The sequence below is a fragment of the Heterodontus francisci genome, chromosome 44, assembly GCF_036365525.1.
Source record: "Heterodontus francisci isolate sHetFra1 chromosome 44, sHetFra1.hap1, whole genome shotgun sequence".
Classification (NCBI taxonomy): domain Eukaryota; kingdom Metazoa; phylum Chordata; class Chondrichthyes; order Heterodontiformes; family Heterodontidae; genus Heterodontus; species Heterodontus francisci.
Window position 1 is genome coordinate 7,643,700 of NC_090414.1, and position 17,904 is coordinate 7,661,603.

Here is a 17,904-nt window from a genome sequence, read left to right on the forward strand (position 1 = left end):
GGCCTCTCTCCCATTCCCCTGTCAGCTGGAACAGGCCCCTCCCACACTTACCTGTCACCATGGGAAACAGGCCCTTCCCGCAATCCTCCTCACCATGGTTACAGGCCACACTCCCACCGCCGTTCACCACAGACAGGCCACTCCCTGACACCGTAAAACAGGTCCTTCTTGCCCCCTCGTAACCATAGGTAACAGCCCCCCTCCCACTCCACCGTCACCATGCGCAACAGGCCCCTCACCCACTCTAACTCTCAACAAAGAAAACAGGCTCCGCCCCCACTTCACCGTTAGCCTGATGAAGAGGATCCGCCCCCAATCTCTGGTCACCATGGGACACAGGCCCCACCCCCACTCTGTAACCATAGTGACAGGCCTCGTCCCAAGTCGAGCACTATTGCAACAGGCCCTGCTCCCGCTCTGACATCATAACACAGACACCGCCCCCCAGCTTCTGGAAATCGTCAGTGATTCCGTTCTTCTCATCATTGAATGAATTTAACAAATGTAGTAAAGGGATATTTCAGCACATTCTTCAACTGTTCTCTGAACTGCGTCTGGGTCACGGCGTAAATCGCAGTGTTTGTGCAGCAACTCAGGAGCTGCAGCATGAAGGCTAATTCCAGCAGAAAATCAGGTAACCATACAAATTCATATCCCAAATCCCATATCCGCCTCCATATTGAATACAGCATTAACAGTGCCCATAAGAGGATGAAATTGGCCGAGATAACTAACAGTAAAATCATAGATTTACTTCGGCTCTCAATCTCGGGGTCTCTGTGACTCTCGCCACTGCTATGAGCCCGGAGTCTCCTGCGTCCTCTGTTGCTCACTAAAATGTGTCTGACCGTGAGAGCATTGAGCATTAGAATCACCATAAATGGGAGCCCCGGCGTTATAATGAAATGGAGGAACTCACCTGTTGTCCAGGCGAGAGAGAAATAAACATCCTCTGTTACATCACAAAACCAGGGTTCGTTCCCCAGCAAATACCAACCTGTTAACATAAAATACCAGAAAACATTCTTAAAACAGCTCAGCGCAGTCACTGTTCCCAGAACCACAGCCGACGTTTTCTCACTGCAATATTTACTTTTCAGCTTCTGGCAACAAATTGCCACAAATCGATCAAAGGTGAAAGTGACGGTGAACCAGACAGCACAGTCTGTGACTATGTAAACCAGGACGGCGTGGATATTACAGACGGGGATTAACTCCAGGAACTGAAACTGTTCCTTATAAACAATGGGAATGTGCCTCAATATCAGGTCGAGGATTACGACCAGTAGATCTGCCGCTGACATGGCCACCAGGTAGAGATTGACACATTTGGAGAGACCGCACTTTCCCCGAGACAGGATCCCAATCGTGAGCAAGTTAACTATGAAGAAGGGAAATAAACAGAGAAATTATACATCAGGCTGGAGCAACGTGACCAGGTTGATTGAGGACATACTGAGATTTAGAAATGTTTTCCTGTATCCAGTGAAGCAGTGAAATGATTAGACCTGAAAGTACAAACGGGAAAGTCTGTGATTTGGTGGAAGATAGGAGAAATTAAATAACAAATGGATGATATTGAAATTGGTAAGTTCAATGTTGATCATACTCCGCCCATCCGTCTTTCCCGTCTGGTTTAAAAAAATGTTTCATCTCTAATCTCTCCCAGTTCTGATGACGGGTCACCAACCTAAAGCAGTGACTCAGTTTCTCTCTCCACAGAGGCTGCCAGACCTGCTGAACATTTCCAGCATGATCTGTTTTCTTTCAGATTTTCAGCATCTGCCGCACTTTTTTCTTGTCTGATAAGTTAAATGTTGGATTGACGAAGAGATTCCCTCAGGTGTGACAGGCAGCACGGAATTCAATTACTTTAAAGCAATAATTGTAAATGAGTCCACTGAAAAATTAATGAAACCAATAATTTCAATCATCACCAAGTAAACTGTAAACAAGGGAAATTATGAAGAAATAATTCATCAGTTTTGGAGTAAAAGCAACGGTTTGAAGGATTTTGGGGTGATATTTGCTCATCTGTTACCACATTCGATATGTATATAATTCTGGTACCAGTGACGGAGATTTCGACTGGAGACAGGGAGCCGAATTTAGTGGAGGCAGCTGCGGTCCTGATGGTGGGTCAAGAATGTGTGGGATCTCCGTCTAGGCAATTTGGAGCCCACATCCAGCGCAATTCAATGGCGTTTAGGAAGCTAACTGCCTGGCACAACGGTCGACATCCCTTTAAGGATGAGTACCCCACTCTCCCAATGTTTCTGAGCAATCAGAGGGCTGGTAGCTCAACAGTATTGGCAAAATCACCGGGAGCAGTGGAACTGCAAATACGACACCTGGTCTGTGTGCAAGACGTTCACCGGAGCCCTGGACCTCAGGTAATTGTGGTGAGGACATCAGGGCCAGGCAGTTAGTCGGGATCACTGCCGGTAATACACCTGGCCTGGAAACAGGACCATACTGGAGACAAAGAGCCCAGATAAGTGTGACAAGGACACTGGAACCAGTCGAATAGTGGGGCGACTGCCCATACCGCACCAGGCCTGGGACCAGGACTATCTCTGGAGCTCCGGAGCCCCTGTAAGTGTGGCAGGGTCGCCAGGGCCCGTCAGGTACCGGGATCTCTGCTGGAACTACAGCAACCCCGAGCCCAAACCCACTGCTGTGGTGCGTGCAACCCAGATAAATATTTTGAGGTCACTGGGGTTGGCATGGGAGTGGGGGCGACTGTAATACTGGAACCTGGCCATCACTGGTGTTCCAGACGCCTGATAAGTGTAGGGATTTGTGGGAGCCAGTAAGAGTTTGAGGCTCACTGCCAGTGCTACACCAGACCTGGAAACAGATGCATTTTGGAGTTCCAAACTCTAGGTAAGTGTTGTGGGGTTTCAGGGCCAGTCAGAAACTCTCGTTCACTGCCTATATTACACATGATCTTGGATCAGGACCTTCACTGTAGGTCGGAGCCCAGATAGATGTAATGGGATAGCCGGGATCAGTCAAGGAACGGTGGCCAGTGCCAGTGCAACAGCTGGCCTATGACCAGGACAGCCATAGCCAAGATAAGTGTGGCACTGCCATCTGAGACTGTAAAGAAGTAGGAGTCACAGTCAGGACGAAACCAGGTCTGGGACCGTGACCATCCTGGAGATCCAGTCGTCATGTATTTGTGACATGGCAGTTGCGACTAGTCACAGAGCAGTTACAACTTCTGGCAGTGGACCAGTCCTGGGAGCAGGGCAATCGCTGGAGCGCTGGACCCCAGGTAAGTTAGGTGGGGCAAGTGAGGCCAGTTAGGGAGCAGATGCCACTGCGAGAACGAAGCCAGGAATGGTATCAGGAGCAACCTTGAATTCCCAGTCTCCAGGTGAGTGTGGTGCGGTTGCTCGTGCCAATCCAATCGTACCTTGAAAGTTGGTGAGCGTTCCTGTTTAGTGTTGGGGTGTTTAATGTTTAACCATTCATCAAAACTGGCACATCTTAGAAATGTACCAGACTTTGAACAAATGAAAGAGGGGAAGCGGGAAGAAGCACAAGAAGGAAAGACTATGATGCGACTGAGAGGGGAGAGATTAAATGACAGACTGTTACATTTCTAACGTTCAACTGTTTTGATGAAGAGTCACAGACCTGAAACACTAACACTGTTTATCTCTCCATAGATGCTGACAGACCTGCTGAGCATTGCTGGCAGTTTCCGTCATCATTTTAGAGTTCTTTGGTAAGGATGTCAAGGACTTCGTGAAACTACAGAAGTGAATTACTGGAATGGTACCAGGGATCTGGCAATTCAGTTGTGTGGATAGATGGAAAAATCTGGGATTATTCTTTTTAGAACAGTGAAGTTAAGAGGAGAATTCATATAAGAACTTCAATATCATTAATAGCTTTGTTAGGGTAATGAAGGAGAAAGGATTTCCCATGTCAAAACGTTCGATGGAGTTATAAAGTCACCTATGGTATACAAGGAAGGCATTCAGCCCATCGAGTCCATGCCTGCTCTCCACTGAGCGATCCAGTCACTCCGAATCCCCCCTCAATCCGCATATCCCTGAAGGTTTATTTCCTTCAAGTAGCCATAGGCTTTCCTTTTGAAGTCATTGATTATCGTAGATTCTACCACCCTTGTGGGGAAGCGAGTACCAGGTCATTATCAGCCGCTGTGCAAACAAAAAATCTTCCTCATATTCCCCCTGCATCTCTTGCCCAAAATCTTCCATCTGTGTCCCCTAGTCCTTTTACTATCAGTTAATGGGAACAGTTTTTCCCTGTCTAACTTATCTAAGCCTGGCATTTTCTTGTACACCTTGATTAAGTCTCCACTCAACTTCCTTTGTGCTAAGGAGAGCAAAGGAATTTTTTCCAACCTAAATCTCCCATCTCTGGAACCACTCTGGCACATCTCCTCTGCACCCACTCAAGGACCCTCACATGATTTCTAAAGTGTGGCAATCTGAACTGGATGCACTGGTCCAGTTGGGGCCTAATGAGTGCTTTATAAATGTCCAATGTAACTTCCCTTGCTATTTACTCTATGCTTGTATGGATAAAGCCCAGATCCCGTATGCTTTACTAACCACTCTCTCTATATGTCCGGCCACCTTCAAAGGTAGATGCGCATGAACCCCCAGGTCCTTCTGTTCCTGCACACTCCTTAAAACTGTGCCATTGCTTTCTGCTATTCCTTCTGCCAAAATGTCTCACCTCACACTTACCAGTGTTACATTCCACCAGCCACGTGTCTGCCCATTCTGCTAGCTGATATATGTCATGACATGTTGCAGACTGATCACATCATCCATACAGTTTGTGACATCTTGAAGTTGGTATTCTAGGCCACTTTTGAGATTCTATTCTGTAATTGCATGATCCAAGTCATTTGTATATCGCAACAAAGCTGTGGTCCCAACACTTACCTTTAGGGAACACCACTGTCGACCATCCTCCAATCTTAACGACAACCATTTCCTACGACTCGCCGTTTTCTGCCCTTAAGCAATTTTAGTGCAATTTGACAATGGCTCACTTATTCCATGAGCCTCAGCTTTGTTAACCAGCCTTTTATGTGGTACCTTATCAAACTTTTTCTTAAAATCCACATTAGCAACATCCACCACATTTATTTAATCAACCTTATCTGTTACTTCATCAACATATGCAATTAGATAAGTCAGGTGTGATCCAACTTTACTTCAATATGTACGAAATGGGTTCCTGTGGTAGTTCGTTGAAGAACCAACAAGGGGTCCGGCTATTTTAGATTTAGTAATATACAAAGAGAAAAGGCTAATTAATAACCTTGCTGTAAAGGAGCGTTGGGGAAATAGTGACCATAATCTGCTAGAATTTCACATTGCATCTGAATGTGATAATTCTGAAACTGGCGTCTTAAATCTGAACAAGAGAATATATGAGGATATGAGGGGAAAGTTGGTTGTTGTAGATTGGGAAATGCACCAAAACCTTTGGCAGTAGGCAGGAATTGGCTTATATTTAAGGAATACTGCATGGTCTACAACAGATATAATTCCTCTGAGGCGCAAACACCCAATGGGACATTTGAACCGACAGTGGCTAATAAACGAAGTTTATTGCATTAGATCAAAGGAAGTGATTATAAGGATTCCAGAAAAAAGGTCTAAGCCTAAGGATTGGGAGAGGGAGAATGGAAAAGTACAGACCTGTTAGTTTGACATTAGTAGTAGGGAAAATGATAGAATCTATTATAAAGGATGTGATAACCGGATGCTTAAAAATACTGGCAAAATTGACGGAGTCAACATGAATTTATGAAGACGAAATCGTGTTTAACAAACCTTTTGAAGTGTTTAAAGATTGTTCCTTGTAAGAATGATAAAGGAGAACCAGTGAATGTGGTGTATGTGGATTTAAAGAAGGCATTTGATAAGGTCCCGCACAGGAGGTTAATAAATTAAGTTAGAGCACTTGGAATTGGGGGTAAAATCGGTAGCATCTGATCGTTACGTTGATGGACGCAGTTTCTCCTTATCTACCCTGTCCAGACACCTCATAGTTTTAAATGTTTCTATCAACTCTCCTCTTGACCTTACCTTCTCCACAGCGAAAAAGACACGGCTTCTCCAATCCATCCAAATGACTGAAGTGTATTATTCATGTAACTGTTTTCATAAATCTTTTATGCACCCACCCTAATGCTTTCACAACCTTCCTAAAGTGTGTGCCAAGGACAGGATGCAACATTCCATTTGCGGTCCAAACTGTGCTTCATTAAGCTTCATGATAACTTCCTTGCTTCTTTTACACTGTGTCGACTTTAATAGAACCCAGGATACCGTATCTGTTTCAATTGCGTTTTAACACGTCCTGCCACCTCCAATGCTCCATTATTTCCTGTTGTATCTCTGCGATCCTTCTAGAAAATAGAATCACTTCACACTTCTCTAGATTACATTTCATCTGCCACGTGTCCCCCCATTCCACAAGCCTGTCTATGCCCTTTGGTGACTTATCACTATCCTCGTCAAAGTTTGTGTCATTTGCAAATGTTGAAATAGATCCCTGCAGACCAAAGTACAGGTCAATAATATAGATCAATCAAAGCAATGCATTATCACCTACCCCTGGGGAGCTCCACTATAAACCTGCCTCCTGAGAAATAACCATTCACCAATAGTCTATGTTTCCTGTCACTAAGCCAATTTCGCATCCATGTTGCTACAGTCACTTTTATTCCTTAAGCTATAACTTTACAAACAGGTCTGTTAAGTGGCACGTCATCAAATACCTTTTGGAAGTCCATGTACACTACATCAAAGCTCTGTGTCAATCAAGTTACTTAAATATAATTTGTCTTTAACAAATCCGTTCTGGATTTCCTTAATTAGTTCAGATTTGTCCATGTGACTGTTAATGTTATCCTTGAAGTACTGGACACGAGTGGGCTGCACCCAGAGGGTTGAGGTTACTGCTAAGTTATGTTGCATGGGGCTGCATACAGGAAAATGCGATTTGGCATGCACTCTGAGATAATTTGCTCATTGACAGGCCTGTCAGACAGTCTGTTGTCACTACCACGGAACATGGAGGAGTGTGGCTCCAACATGGCACAGGACATTGCAGACAGCTTGCATTCTTTCCACTGTGAAGTGATCACTAACTCCATGACAGCACTAGCGGACCCAGCCGTGATGCAGTGTCTGGTGACCATTGTCATAGAGTCATACAGAGAGATACAGCACCAAAACAGGCCCTTCGGTCTAACGAGTCCGTGCTGACCATCAACCACCCATTTATGCTAATCCTACATTAATCCCATTGCCCTCTACCATCCCCACCATCCCTCAATTCTCATACCACCTGTCTACACTAGGGGCAATTTACAATGGCCAATTTACCTATCAACACGCATGTCCTTGGCATATGGGAGGACACTGGAGTATCTGGACGAAACTCACGTGGTCACAGGGAAAAATTGCAAGCTCCGCACAGGCAGTACCTGGAACCAAACCCGAGTTGCTGGAGCTGTGAGGCTGAGGTACGAACCACTGCGCCACTGTGCTGCCCCCTCAGCTTACACTACAGCACAGGCGGCAGGCACCCAACGTCTCAGTGCTGCAGTGGAATGTCAGACTGAGGTCATGAGATCCATGCGTGCTGCCATGCAGGATAATAATGTTGCCATCATGGGTGTGCATCTCAGTGCTCAAAGGGGTTTGCAGGCTCTCACAGCAGTCCAGCGATCTCTGATCCAGTAGATTACTAGGATTTCTGAGGTGGTGCCCTGTGGGAGTGGCAGTGTCTCCATGGAACAAGAACCTGCTGTCGTCTCTCAGGATGACAGTATCTGTTTTCCCTTCACTGCTAGTCAACCAGTTTCCGTGCTGTTGCTCATCACCCGGACCAGACTGCTGCTCATGTCGAGGTGGTGCAGACTGATTCCGAGCCCTCAGGGTCAAGAACTACTCCAGGGCGTCCTACAAGGCTATCGGCAGTCTCCCCCAGTTAAAGTCAGCAGCTTTCCACCAGCCAAGCTGCAGCCCCTGTGGAAACACTGTGTAGGAACATTTCGCAAGTTGAGGGAATCCGCAAGACAGGCACGAAGGGAATACAAAAGGGCGAAGATGTTAGTTTTGTTTGTATAATTGGATGTGTTGTTGGATAAAGATGTTAATGAAAAGGTTTTGTTAGTGGTTTTTATTGCAGTATGGTAACCAAAGGGACGCTGTGATGGGGCGTGTCAGATGGGTGTAATGATGGAGAATGGGGGATCCATGGTGGGAATGGGAAGTTGTCCTATGGGAACCAGAATCTTACCAGACACTCTTCAGCCACCTGTACTGGTCGAAGAAATCCTGGAAATATACACCCTGCCACCTCCTCCTCTTCCTTCTGAGGTGGCCACCAGATTCATGGTGCCACTGTCTGTGTCCTCATGATGGTGATGATATAAAGGGTGCAGCAGAACACCTTAAACTTGGCCACCAGCTCCAATGTGTACTGAAGGGCTCACTCCGGGTTTTTCAGGAATCGAAAGCCGTTGGGCTGCTCCGTGATGTTCCTGGTGGCTCCATTGCTCACGTTCTATACGAGGTATATGTGTGTCATTGGTCAGTAGCGGGGTTGTTCCGACTATTCGTGCGCGAAGAAACATGAGCCGTGCATAGAGGGGGTATCCATTGTATCCGAAGAGACAGATTCGGTTCTCTGTGGAGGCCGAAAATGTAGGTAATGGCTGACTGCTTCAGCATGAAGGAATGGTGGCTGCTGTCAGGATAGTGCACATTCACCAACATGATGTACTGGGCATGCTCACACACCAACATTAATGGAGTGAGATAAAAGCAAAATTCGGAGTTCCGAAGAAGGGTCACTGACCCGAAACGTTAACTCTGCTTCTCTTACCACAGATGCTGCCAGACCTGCTGAGTGATTCCAGCATTTCTTATTTTTGTTAATGGAGTGAGAGTTCGTTCAGTTTCTGAACCTCTCCCCGTTGACATGGAGGCACGCAGAGCCACCTGCACCATCAGGAATCCCGCTATCCTGACAAAGCCACGGGATCTCTCATCCTGCTTCTCTCTGCTGAGGGAGAAAATAATGACATAGCTGGTCACCCTCACCTCTCAGAATTATCAATTGACAACACACAGGCCGAGCAACGACTGGCCAGTTAATTTAACATCACTGGTGAATAAGGTTTTAAAAACAATAATCGGGTAAAAATCAACAGGTACTTGGAGAAGTTTGACTTAATGAAGGATAAACGTCATGGAATTGTAAAAGACTTGACTAATCGAATAGAATGCTTTGACGAAGCAACAGAGAATGTCGAAGAAGGAAATGCGGTGGATGTTGTTTCGATGGCTTTTAAGACGGTGTTTGATAAAGTACAACACAAAAGAATGTTCAGAAAATGAGAGGCTCATGGAATAGGACGGTCAGTGACCAATTGGATAAAACATTATTGAAGAACAGAAAAAGGCGTGTGATAGTCAATGGTTGCTTTTCAGACTGGGGGAATGTGTTGTTCGTGAAGGGTCAGTGCTAGGAACACTTTTTTGCTACATAGAAATGACTTGGATCTTGGAATACAGAGTAGAATTTCAAAATATGTCTCTGTTACCAAACATGGCGGTGTGGGAAACAGTGAGGATGATACTAACTGCCTGCAACAGGAAATAGATAGACTATCAGATTGCACTGTCAAATAGCAATTGGAATTTAATACTGACAAATGTGAGGTGATGCATTTTGGCAGAAGGAATAGGGAGAGGCAATGTATGCTCAATGTCACAGTGCTAAAGAGTGTGAGGGAACGGAGGAACCGGGGATGTATGTTTGTCGAACTTTAGCGGGTCATATTGAGAATAGTTAGCAAAGCATATGAGATCTTGGGATTCATAAATACAGACATAGAGTATAAAAGAAAATAAGATATGCTGAACCTTGATAAATCTCTGGTTAGGCCCCAACTCGATTACTATGTCCAGTTCTGGCCACCACACTTTAGGAAGGTCATAGTGAGTTTGAATAGGAGATTTATCATAACGGCTCCCAGGATGGAGAATTGTGGTTACAAAGTTAGGTTGGCGAAGCTGGGTTTATTCTCCCTGGAGCAAAAGAATTTGAAGGGAGATTTGATTGCGGTGTATAAGATTCTGACAGGCTTGGTTAAGGAAGACAAGGAAACATCTTTCCATTAATTGATCAATGAAGGACTTGGTGACACAGACAGAAGGTTTTGGGCAAGAGATGCAAGGGAAATATGAAGAAGAGCAAATTTGTACAGCGCATCGAATGATCTGGATCTGGCTGCCCACGAGGGTGGTGGAAGCAGAGGCAATCAATTATTTCAAAACCAAAAGTGATAGGTACTTCAAGGAAATGAACTGGCAGGCTTACGGGGATCGAGCGGGGGCGCGAGACTGACTGTACTGTTCGTCAGAGAACCGGCACTGACTTGAGCTGAATCATTTCTTTCTGTGTCTTTATGACCCTATCACTATTTATGACTCTATGATGGATGCGTTACCCGCTCCTGGCTGGAAAGATCTGGATGCATAGAAATTCAAAGAAAGCAGGACATCAATGGCCAATTGCAGCTGCGTCCTTACCCTGGTGTGAGGATCAAGGTCCTGTTACAGGAGGTGAAGCAATCTGTGACCACCTCCTTATTGAATCAAAGTCGCCTCACACACTGCTATTGTGTTCGGTGCAGGTAGGAAAAGTGCACTTGTAAAACCCGGAGTGGGTAGGGCAGAGCCCCCTCTTCCTCCCTCTTTACAGAGCTGCGCTCTCTGCAGACTCTGCTCCGTTTGTTGTTCATGTTACAGACACAGAGACACAGTAACTACAGTCCCCATACCTCATCCAGAGTTGGATCACCAAATCCACTGTCCACCCGAATGTCTGCAGCAGCTCACAACACAACCTCCAGAAAACCATCCACAGCACCTCCACTCATTTTACAATAGCGATAGTAAGTCAAACGTTGTATGCCTGATTCTTTAAAATAACACGAGAGGGGGTTCCTCGTGCTGCTGAATGAATGCCCAGCTGAGAGTGAATAACACAGGCGGTCAGTGGACATGAACAGACCAAGTTTCAAAGACGTACATAAATGCAGTCAGAATGGCCGATTGACACTATATTCAGACCCCTCCTCACGTTACAGGCACGCACGGTATGCCCATGCTCGTGCATCAGGTAGTCTGGCTGTCCTGCACTATGTGCTGGCTGTGACTGGCAGTGCAGCTCACTCGATTTCATGGATTCAAACTTCCACAACACCAGCGTAGCTGGACAGCTGAAGTGCAAATACAGGGATAGATACAGACGGCAATAAATTCTCTTTAAAAAGGTAGTTAGAAAAAATACATTAAGGTAAACAAGTTGCAGGAATATTGGAAACGGACAGGGGATTGGGATAATCACTGGGTGAGGCCATGAAGGGATTTGATCACACGAGTGTGAATTTTAAAATTCAGTTGTTACTGGCCCAGGAGGCAACGTAGGTCACCAAGCACAGGAATGTTGGGTGAACAGATTTTTTCTTTTTGCCAATTAGATTAGGCTGGAAGGGATTTGCATGACCACAAGGTTACAGAGAATAGAATGTGGGAGACCAGCTAGGAGTTTGTTGGAATAGTCAATTCTCGAGGTAACAAAGGCATGGATGAGGGTTTCATCAGATGAACTGTGTCTCTCTGTTTCTTTCTTTATGTCCCTCACTCTCTGTCCCAAAGAATGCCTATTTTACCATACTTATCTTTTAAACTCTGCCTATGGCTCTCACATGGTCTATCTATCTGCCCTTCTCCACCTCTCTCTGTCTTCTTATCTCTGCATCCCTGCCTCTATCAGTACATTTGTCTCTGTTTGTCCCCATTACTCTGTCTGTCTTACTTTCTTTCTCCACACTCTGCTGTTCATTTTCACTCTATCACAGTACCTTTTCTCGCTCTTCCCCCTTCTCTAATAACTTACATAGAATATAAATAGGGACAGGACTAGGCCATCAGGCCATCGAACCTGCTCTGCCATTCAAGAAAATCACGGCTGTTCATGTACCTCAACTCCACCTTCCCAAAATATCACGTAGTCCTTAATAACCTGAGTACCCCAAAATCTATCAGTCTGTGTCTTGAATATAGTCAGCCAATGAACATCAACAGTTCTCTGGGATAGAGAATTCCAAAGATTCACAACTCTCTAAGTGAAGATATTTCTTATCATCGCATTCCTAAATGGCTAATCCATTAATTTGTGACTTGGGCTCCTGTTCTATACTCAATAGCCAAAGAAAATACAGCCACCACCACACAGCATCGATCTGAACGAACTTTGGAAGACTGCTTTATGTTTAAGTTAGATCACCTCTCATTCTTCTACATTCAGTGGAATGTTGTCAGTAGTGGTTTTTTTAAGTGCGTTATAGAATTACAGAAAAAAACATAAAAATGTTGTAGTATTATACCAATGGTCTCGTTCCCTTATTATGCATAATAATTCAGCAGCCTGCGAGAGCGAGCACAAACAGAGAAAGCACATTCAGGTAGATTGCGTGTTCTACAAGGCGTGTTATCTAATCAGAGACATTACTCAGGTAACATGCTTTTATGTAGAAATTCCTGAGCTTGTTAATGTGGAGCCTCATGTCTCCATCTATAGACAGCTGTTGCTTATAGTTTGTAATGTTTTACCCTTGACTCTATGGTTTGAACATGAGAATTACGAGAAATAAAGAGACAAAATTAAATGTTCAAATTAAACACTTAAGACGTTAAGAGTTTCTGTGGGAATACTACTAGTTAACAACAGTGCAAAACACCCATTAGCCATACACCTGTCATCAATACACCCATTACTCACAAGCACGTTACAAGGAGTCAACAGACATAATTGTCCAGTGAGCAGTCACTTCCCTGCCGATCGTTCTGTTCAGTTGCTGGCAAAACTACCCGACTCAAGCACCGAATCACTATTTGCGATGATTTGCATAAAGCTCTTTCCAAGGTTGCGGGATGAATCATTCACAAGATCTCACTGCCCTGTCAAAATCCACCTTAAGATTCAATTGGCCATTCAGGGGTCTAATTTGTTGTTCAGACGATGATAGGAAAGGCTGCCTTGTCGGTTGGCAATCAGTAATTTCATCACTCCTCGTGGATGTTACAGATGCCTTCAAGCCAGATATCAGCACACACAATAGCAGCTTCGCCTCCTGGCCATAGGCACACACACACATTTTAAAAACACTAGACAATTAAGAAATCCAAGTCAATTAAATTCCTCATGTCATACAGACTGTTGCTTGGAGAATTTCTAGCTTCTTTGCATTTTAAAAGAAGACAAACTCTGACATCATTAATTCGTTTTAGTTTGTGTCACTCACTGGTAACCTTTCAAAACACGTTGGACCTCTTAGACCAGCTGCATTAGCATTTTAAAACATTTTAAGTCATACCAAGACACAGTGATTGTAGGTTTTGTGCAGGTATAACTTCTCCAAAGTTCAAACTCGGCATTAAAAGGAAACAATTTTGAAGTATGTCTCCAAATTTCTTTTGGCATGATTTTTACGACTGCTCTGCTTTTTGATAAACCATAGCTTCCAAGGGAAATTATGGACAGCATCAGATCCCAGGAAGAGGCACACAAATTCGCCAAAATAGTAATTATAAAAAAACGACCTGAGGACTGGGAGCAGTTTTGAATTCAGCAAAGGAGGACCAAGGGAACCTGAATTGTAGTTCCAGTGTGCAGGATGTTGAGAGTAGTGAGGTCAGGGATAAGGTTACAAGGACACAAGAGGGCACTGGCAAGCAAGAGCTTGGTTTAAAATGTGTCTACTTCAACGCCAGGAGCATCCGGAATAAGGTGGGTGAGCTTGCAGCATGGGTTGGTACCTGGGATCTCGATGTTGTGGCCATTTCAGAGACATGGGTAGAGCAGGGACAGGAATGGATGTTGCGGGTTCCGGGATTCAGATGTTTCACGAAGAACAGAGAAGATGTTATAAGAGGTGTGGGGGGCGGGTGTGGCATTGTTAATCAAGGAAAGTATTACAGCGGCAGAAAGGACGTTTGAGGACTCGTACACTGAGGTAGTCTGGGCCGAGGTTAGAAACAGGAGAGGAGAGGTCACCCTGTTGGGTGTTTTCTATAGACCTCCAAATAGTTCCAGAGATGTAGAGGAAAGGATAGCAAAGATGATTCTTGACAGGAGCGAGAGTAACACGGTCGTGGTTATGGGGGACTTTAGCTTTCCAAATATTGACTGGAAATACTATAGTTCGAGTACTTTAGATGGGTCTGTTTTTGTCCAATGTGTGCAGGAGGGTTTTCTGAAACAGAATGTAGACAGGCCAACCAGGGGCGATGCTACATTGGATTTGGTACTGGGTAATGAACCCGGCCAGGTGTTCGATTTAGATGTAGGTGAGCACTTTGGCGATAGTGATCACATTTCGGTTAGGTTTACCTTAGCGATGGGCAGGGACAGGCATATACAGCAGGGCAAGAATTATAGCTGGGGGAAAGGAAATTATGATGCGATTAGGCAAGATTTAGGATGCGGAGGATGGGGAAGGAAACTTCAGGGGATGGGCACAATCGAAATGTGGAGCTTATTCAAGGAGCAGCTACTGCGTGTCCTTGAGAAGGATGTACCAGTGAGGCAGGGAGGAAGTTGTCGAGCGAGGGAGCCGTGGTTTACTAAAGAAGTTGAAGAGCTTGTCAAGAGGAAGAAGAAGGCTTATGTTAGGATGTGACGTGAAGGCTCAGTTAGGGCGCTTGTGAGTTACAAGCTAGCCAGGAATGATCGAAAGGGAGAGATAAGAAGAGCAAGGAGAGGACACGAGAAGTCATTGGCGGATAGGATCAAAGAAAACCCTAAGGCTTTCTATAGGTATATCAGGAATAAAAGAATGACTAGAGATAGGTTAGGGCCAATCAAGGATAGTAGTGGGAAGTTGTGTGTGGAATCGGAGGAGATAGGGGAGTGATAAATGAATATTTTTCGTCAGTATTTACTGTGGAGAAAGAAAATGTTGTCGAGGAGAATACTGGGATACAGCTTACTAGGCTCGATGGGATTGAGGTTCACGAGGAGGAGGTGTTTGCAATTTTGGAAAGTGTGAAAATAGATAAGTCCCCTGGGCCAGATGGGATTTATCCTAGGCTTCTCTGGGAAGCCAGGGAGGAGATTGCAGAGCCTTTGTCCTTGACCTTTATGTCGTCATTGTCGACAGGAATAGTGCCGGAAGACTGGAGGATAGCAAATGTTGTCCCCTTGTTCAAGAAGGGGAGTAGAGACAGCCCTGGTAATTATAGACCTGTGAGCCTTACTTCGGTTGTGGGTAAAATGTTGGAAAAGGTGATAAGAGATAGGATTTATAATCATCTTGAAAAGAATAAGTTCATTAGCGATAGTCAGCACGGTTTTGTGAAGGGTAGGTCATGCCTCACAAAACTTATTGAGTTTTTTGACAAGGTGACCAAACAGGTGGATGAGGGCAAAGCCGTGGATGTTGTCTATATGGATTTCAGTAAGGCGTTTGATAAAGTTCCCCTCGGTAGGCTATTGCAGAAAATACAGAAGTATGGGATTGAAGGTGAATTAGTGCTTTGGATCAGAAATTGGCGATCTGAAAGAAGACAGAGGGTGGTGGTTGATGGTAAATGTTCATCCTGGAGTACAGTTTCTAGTGCTGTACCACAAGGATCTGTTTTGGGGCCACTGCTGTTTGTCATTTTTATAAATAACCTGGATGAGGGTGTAGAAGGGTGGGTTAGTAAATTTGCGGATGACACGAAGGTTGGTGGAGTTGTGGATAGTGCCGAAGGATGTTGTAGGTTACAAAGGGACATAGATAGGCTGCAGAGCTGGGCTGAGAAATGGCAAATGGAGTTTAATGCGGAAAAGTGTGAGGTGATTCACTTCGGAAGGAGTAACAGGATTGCAGAATACTGGGCTAATGGGAAGATTCTTGGTAGTGTAGATGAGCAGAGAGATCTTGGTGTCCAGGTACAAAAATCCCTGAAAGTTGCCACCCAGGTTAATAGAGCTGTTAAGAAGGCATATGGTGTGTTAGCTTTCATTAGTAGGGGGATCGAGTTTCGGAGCCACGAGGTCATGCTGCAGCTGTACAAATCTCTGGTGCGGCCGCACCTGGAGTACTGCATGCAGTTCTGGTCACCGCATTATAGGAAGGATGTGGAAGCTTTGGAAAAGGTGCAGAGGAGATTTACTAGGATGTTGCCTGGTATGGAGGGAAGGTCTTACGACGAAAGGCTGAGGGACTTGAGGTTGTTTTCGTTAGAGAGAAGGAGGAGTAGAGGTGACTTAATAGAGACATATAAGATAATCAAAGGGTTAGATAGGGTGGATAGTGAGAGTCTTTTTCCTCGGATGGTGATGGCAAACACGAGGGGACATAGCTTTAAGTTGAGGGGTGATGGATATAGGACAGATGTCAGAGGTAGTTTCTTTACTCAGAGAGTAGTAGGGGCGTGGAACGCCCTGCCTGCAACAGTCGTAGACTCGCCAACTTTAAGGGCATTTAAGTGGTCATTGGATAGTCATATGGATGAAAATGGAATAATGTAGGTCAGATGGTTTCACAGGTCGGCGCAACATCGAGGGCTGAAGGGCCTGTACTGCGCTGTAATGTTCTATGTTCTATGTTCTAAGGGACTTCTTATGTAAGGGAAAATAAAGTACGAGAGTAAGCTTGTGGGGAACATAAAAACTGACTGCCAACGTTTCTATCGGGATGTGAAAAGAAAAAGATTGGTGAAGACAAATGTAATTCCCTTACAGACAAAAACAGGGGAATTTATTATGGGGAATTAAGAAATGGCTGACCAACTGAATGCATACTTTGGTTCTGTCTTCACAAAAGAGGACACAAATATCATACCAGAAATGTTGGGGAAAGCAGAGTTTAGTGGGAGGGAGGAACTGAGGAAAATCAGTGTTAGTCGAGAAATAGTGTTGGGGAAGTTGATGGGGTTGAAGGCCGATAAATTCCCAGGGCCTGATGGTATGCATCCCAGAGTACTAAAGGAAATCGTCGAGTCAGCCTGATGTCTGTGGTGGGGAAAATTCTGGAGCCCATTATCAAAGATGTCATAGCAGAGCAGTTGGAGAACAGTGGTAGAGTGGGACAAAGTCAGCATGGAATTACGAAAAGGAAATTATGCTTGACAAATCTGCTGGAATTATTTGAGGACGTAACTGAGAGAGTTGATGAGGGAAGCCAGTGGATGTGGTTTATCTGGACTTTCAGAAGGCTTTCGACAAAGTCCCACACAAGAGATTAGCATGTTAAATTCAAGTACATGGGATTGGGGGTAGTGCATTGCGATGGATAGAAAATTGGTCGGCAGACAGGAAACAAAGAGTATGAATAAACGGGTCTTTTTTCCCCCAAATAGCAGGCAGTGACTAGTGGGGTACTGCAGGGATCGGTGCTCGGACCCCAGCTATTCACAATACATATTAATGATTTCGATGAGGGAACTAAATGCAATATCTCCAAATTTTCAGATGACACAAAACTGGGTGGGAGGGTGAGTTATGAGGAGGCGCAGAACGGCTTCAGGATGATTTGGACAAGTTGAGTGAATGGGTAAATGCATGGCAGATGCATAATAAATGTTTTGTTATCCACATTGGTAGCAAAAATAGGAAGGCAGATTATTATCTGAACGCAAATAAACTGAGAGAGAGGAATATGCAATGAGACCTGGGTGTTCTCGTACACCAGTCGCTGAAGGTTTAACAGGTGCAACAGGTGGTAAAAAACGGCAAATGGTATGTTGGCCTTCATGGCGAGAGTATTCGAGTACAGGAACAGGGATGTCTTGCTGTAATTATTCTGAGGCCACACCTGGAATATTGTGT

The 17,904-nt window shown here is 44.8% G+C and overlaps 1 protein-coding gene across 1 annotated transcript in view; it reads right to left on the reverse strand.

The window, feature by feature from the left end:
- Positions 1-482: 482 nt before the first annotated feature.
- The window catches only part of LOC137356014 (probable G-protein coupled receptor 139), a 44,528-nt gene continuing 27,106 nt past the window's right edge, over positions 483-17,904 (reverse strand). Inside the window, exon 2 of the mRNA XM_068021715.1 lies at positions 483-1,381. Within this exon, the coding sequence (XP_067877816.1) occupies positions 483-1,381 (899 nt within the window). The remainder of the gene's footprint in view (positions 1,382-17,904) is intronic.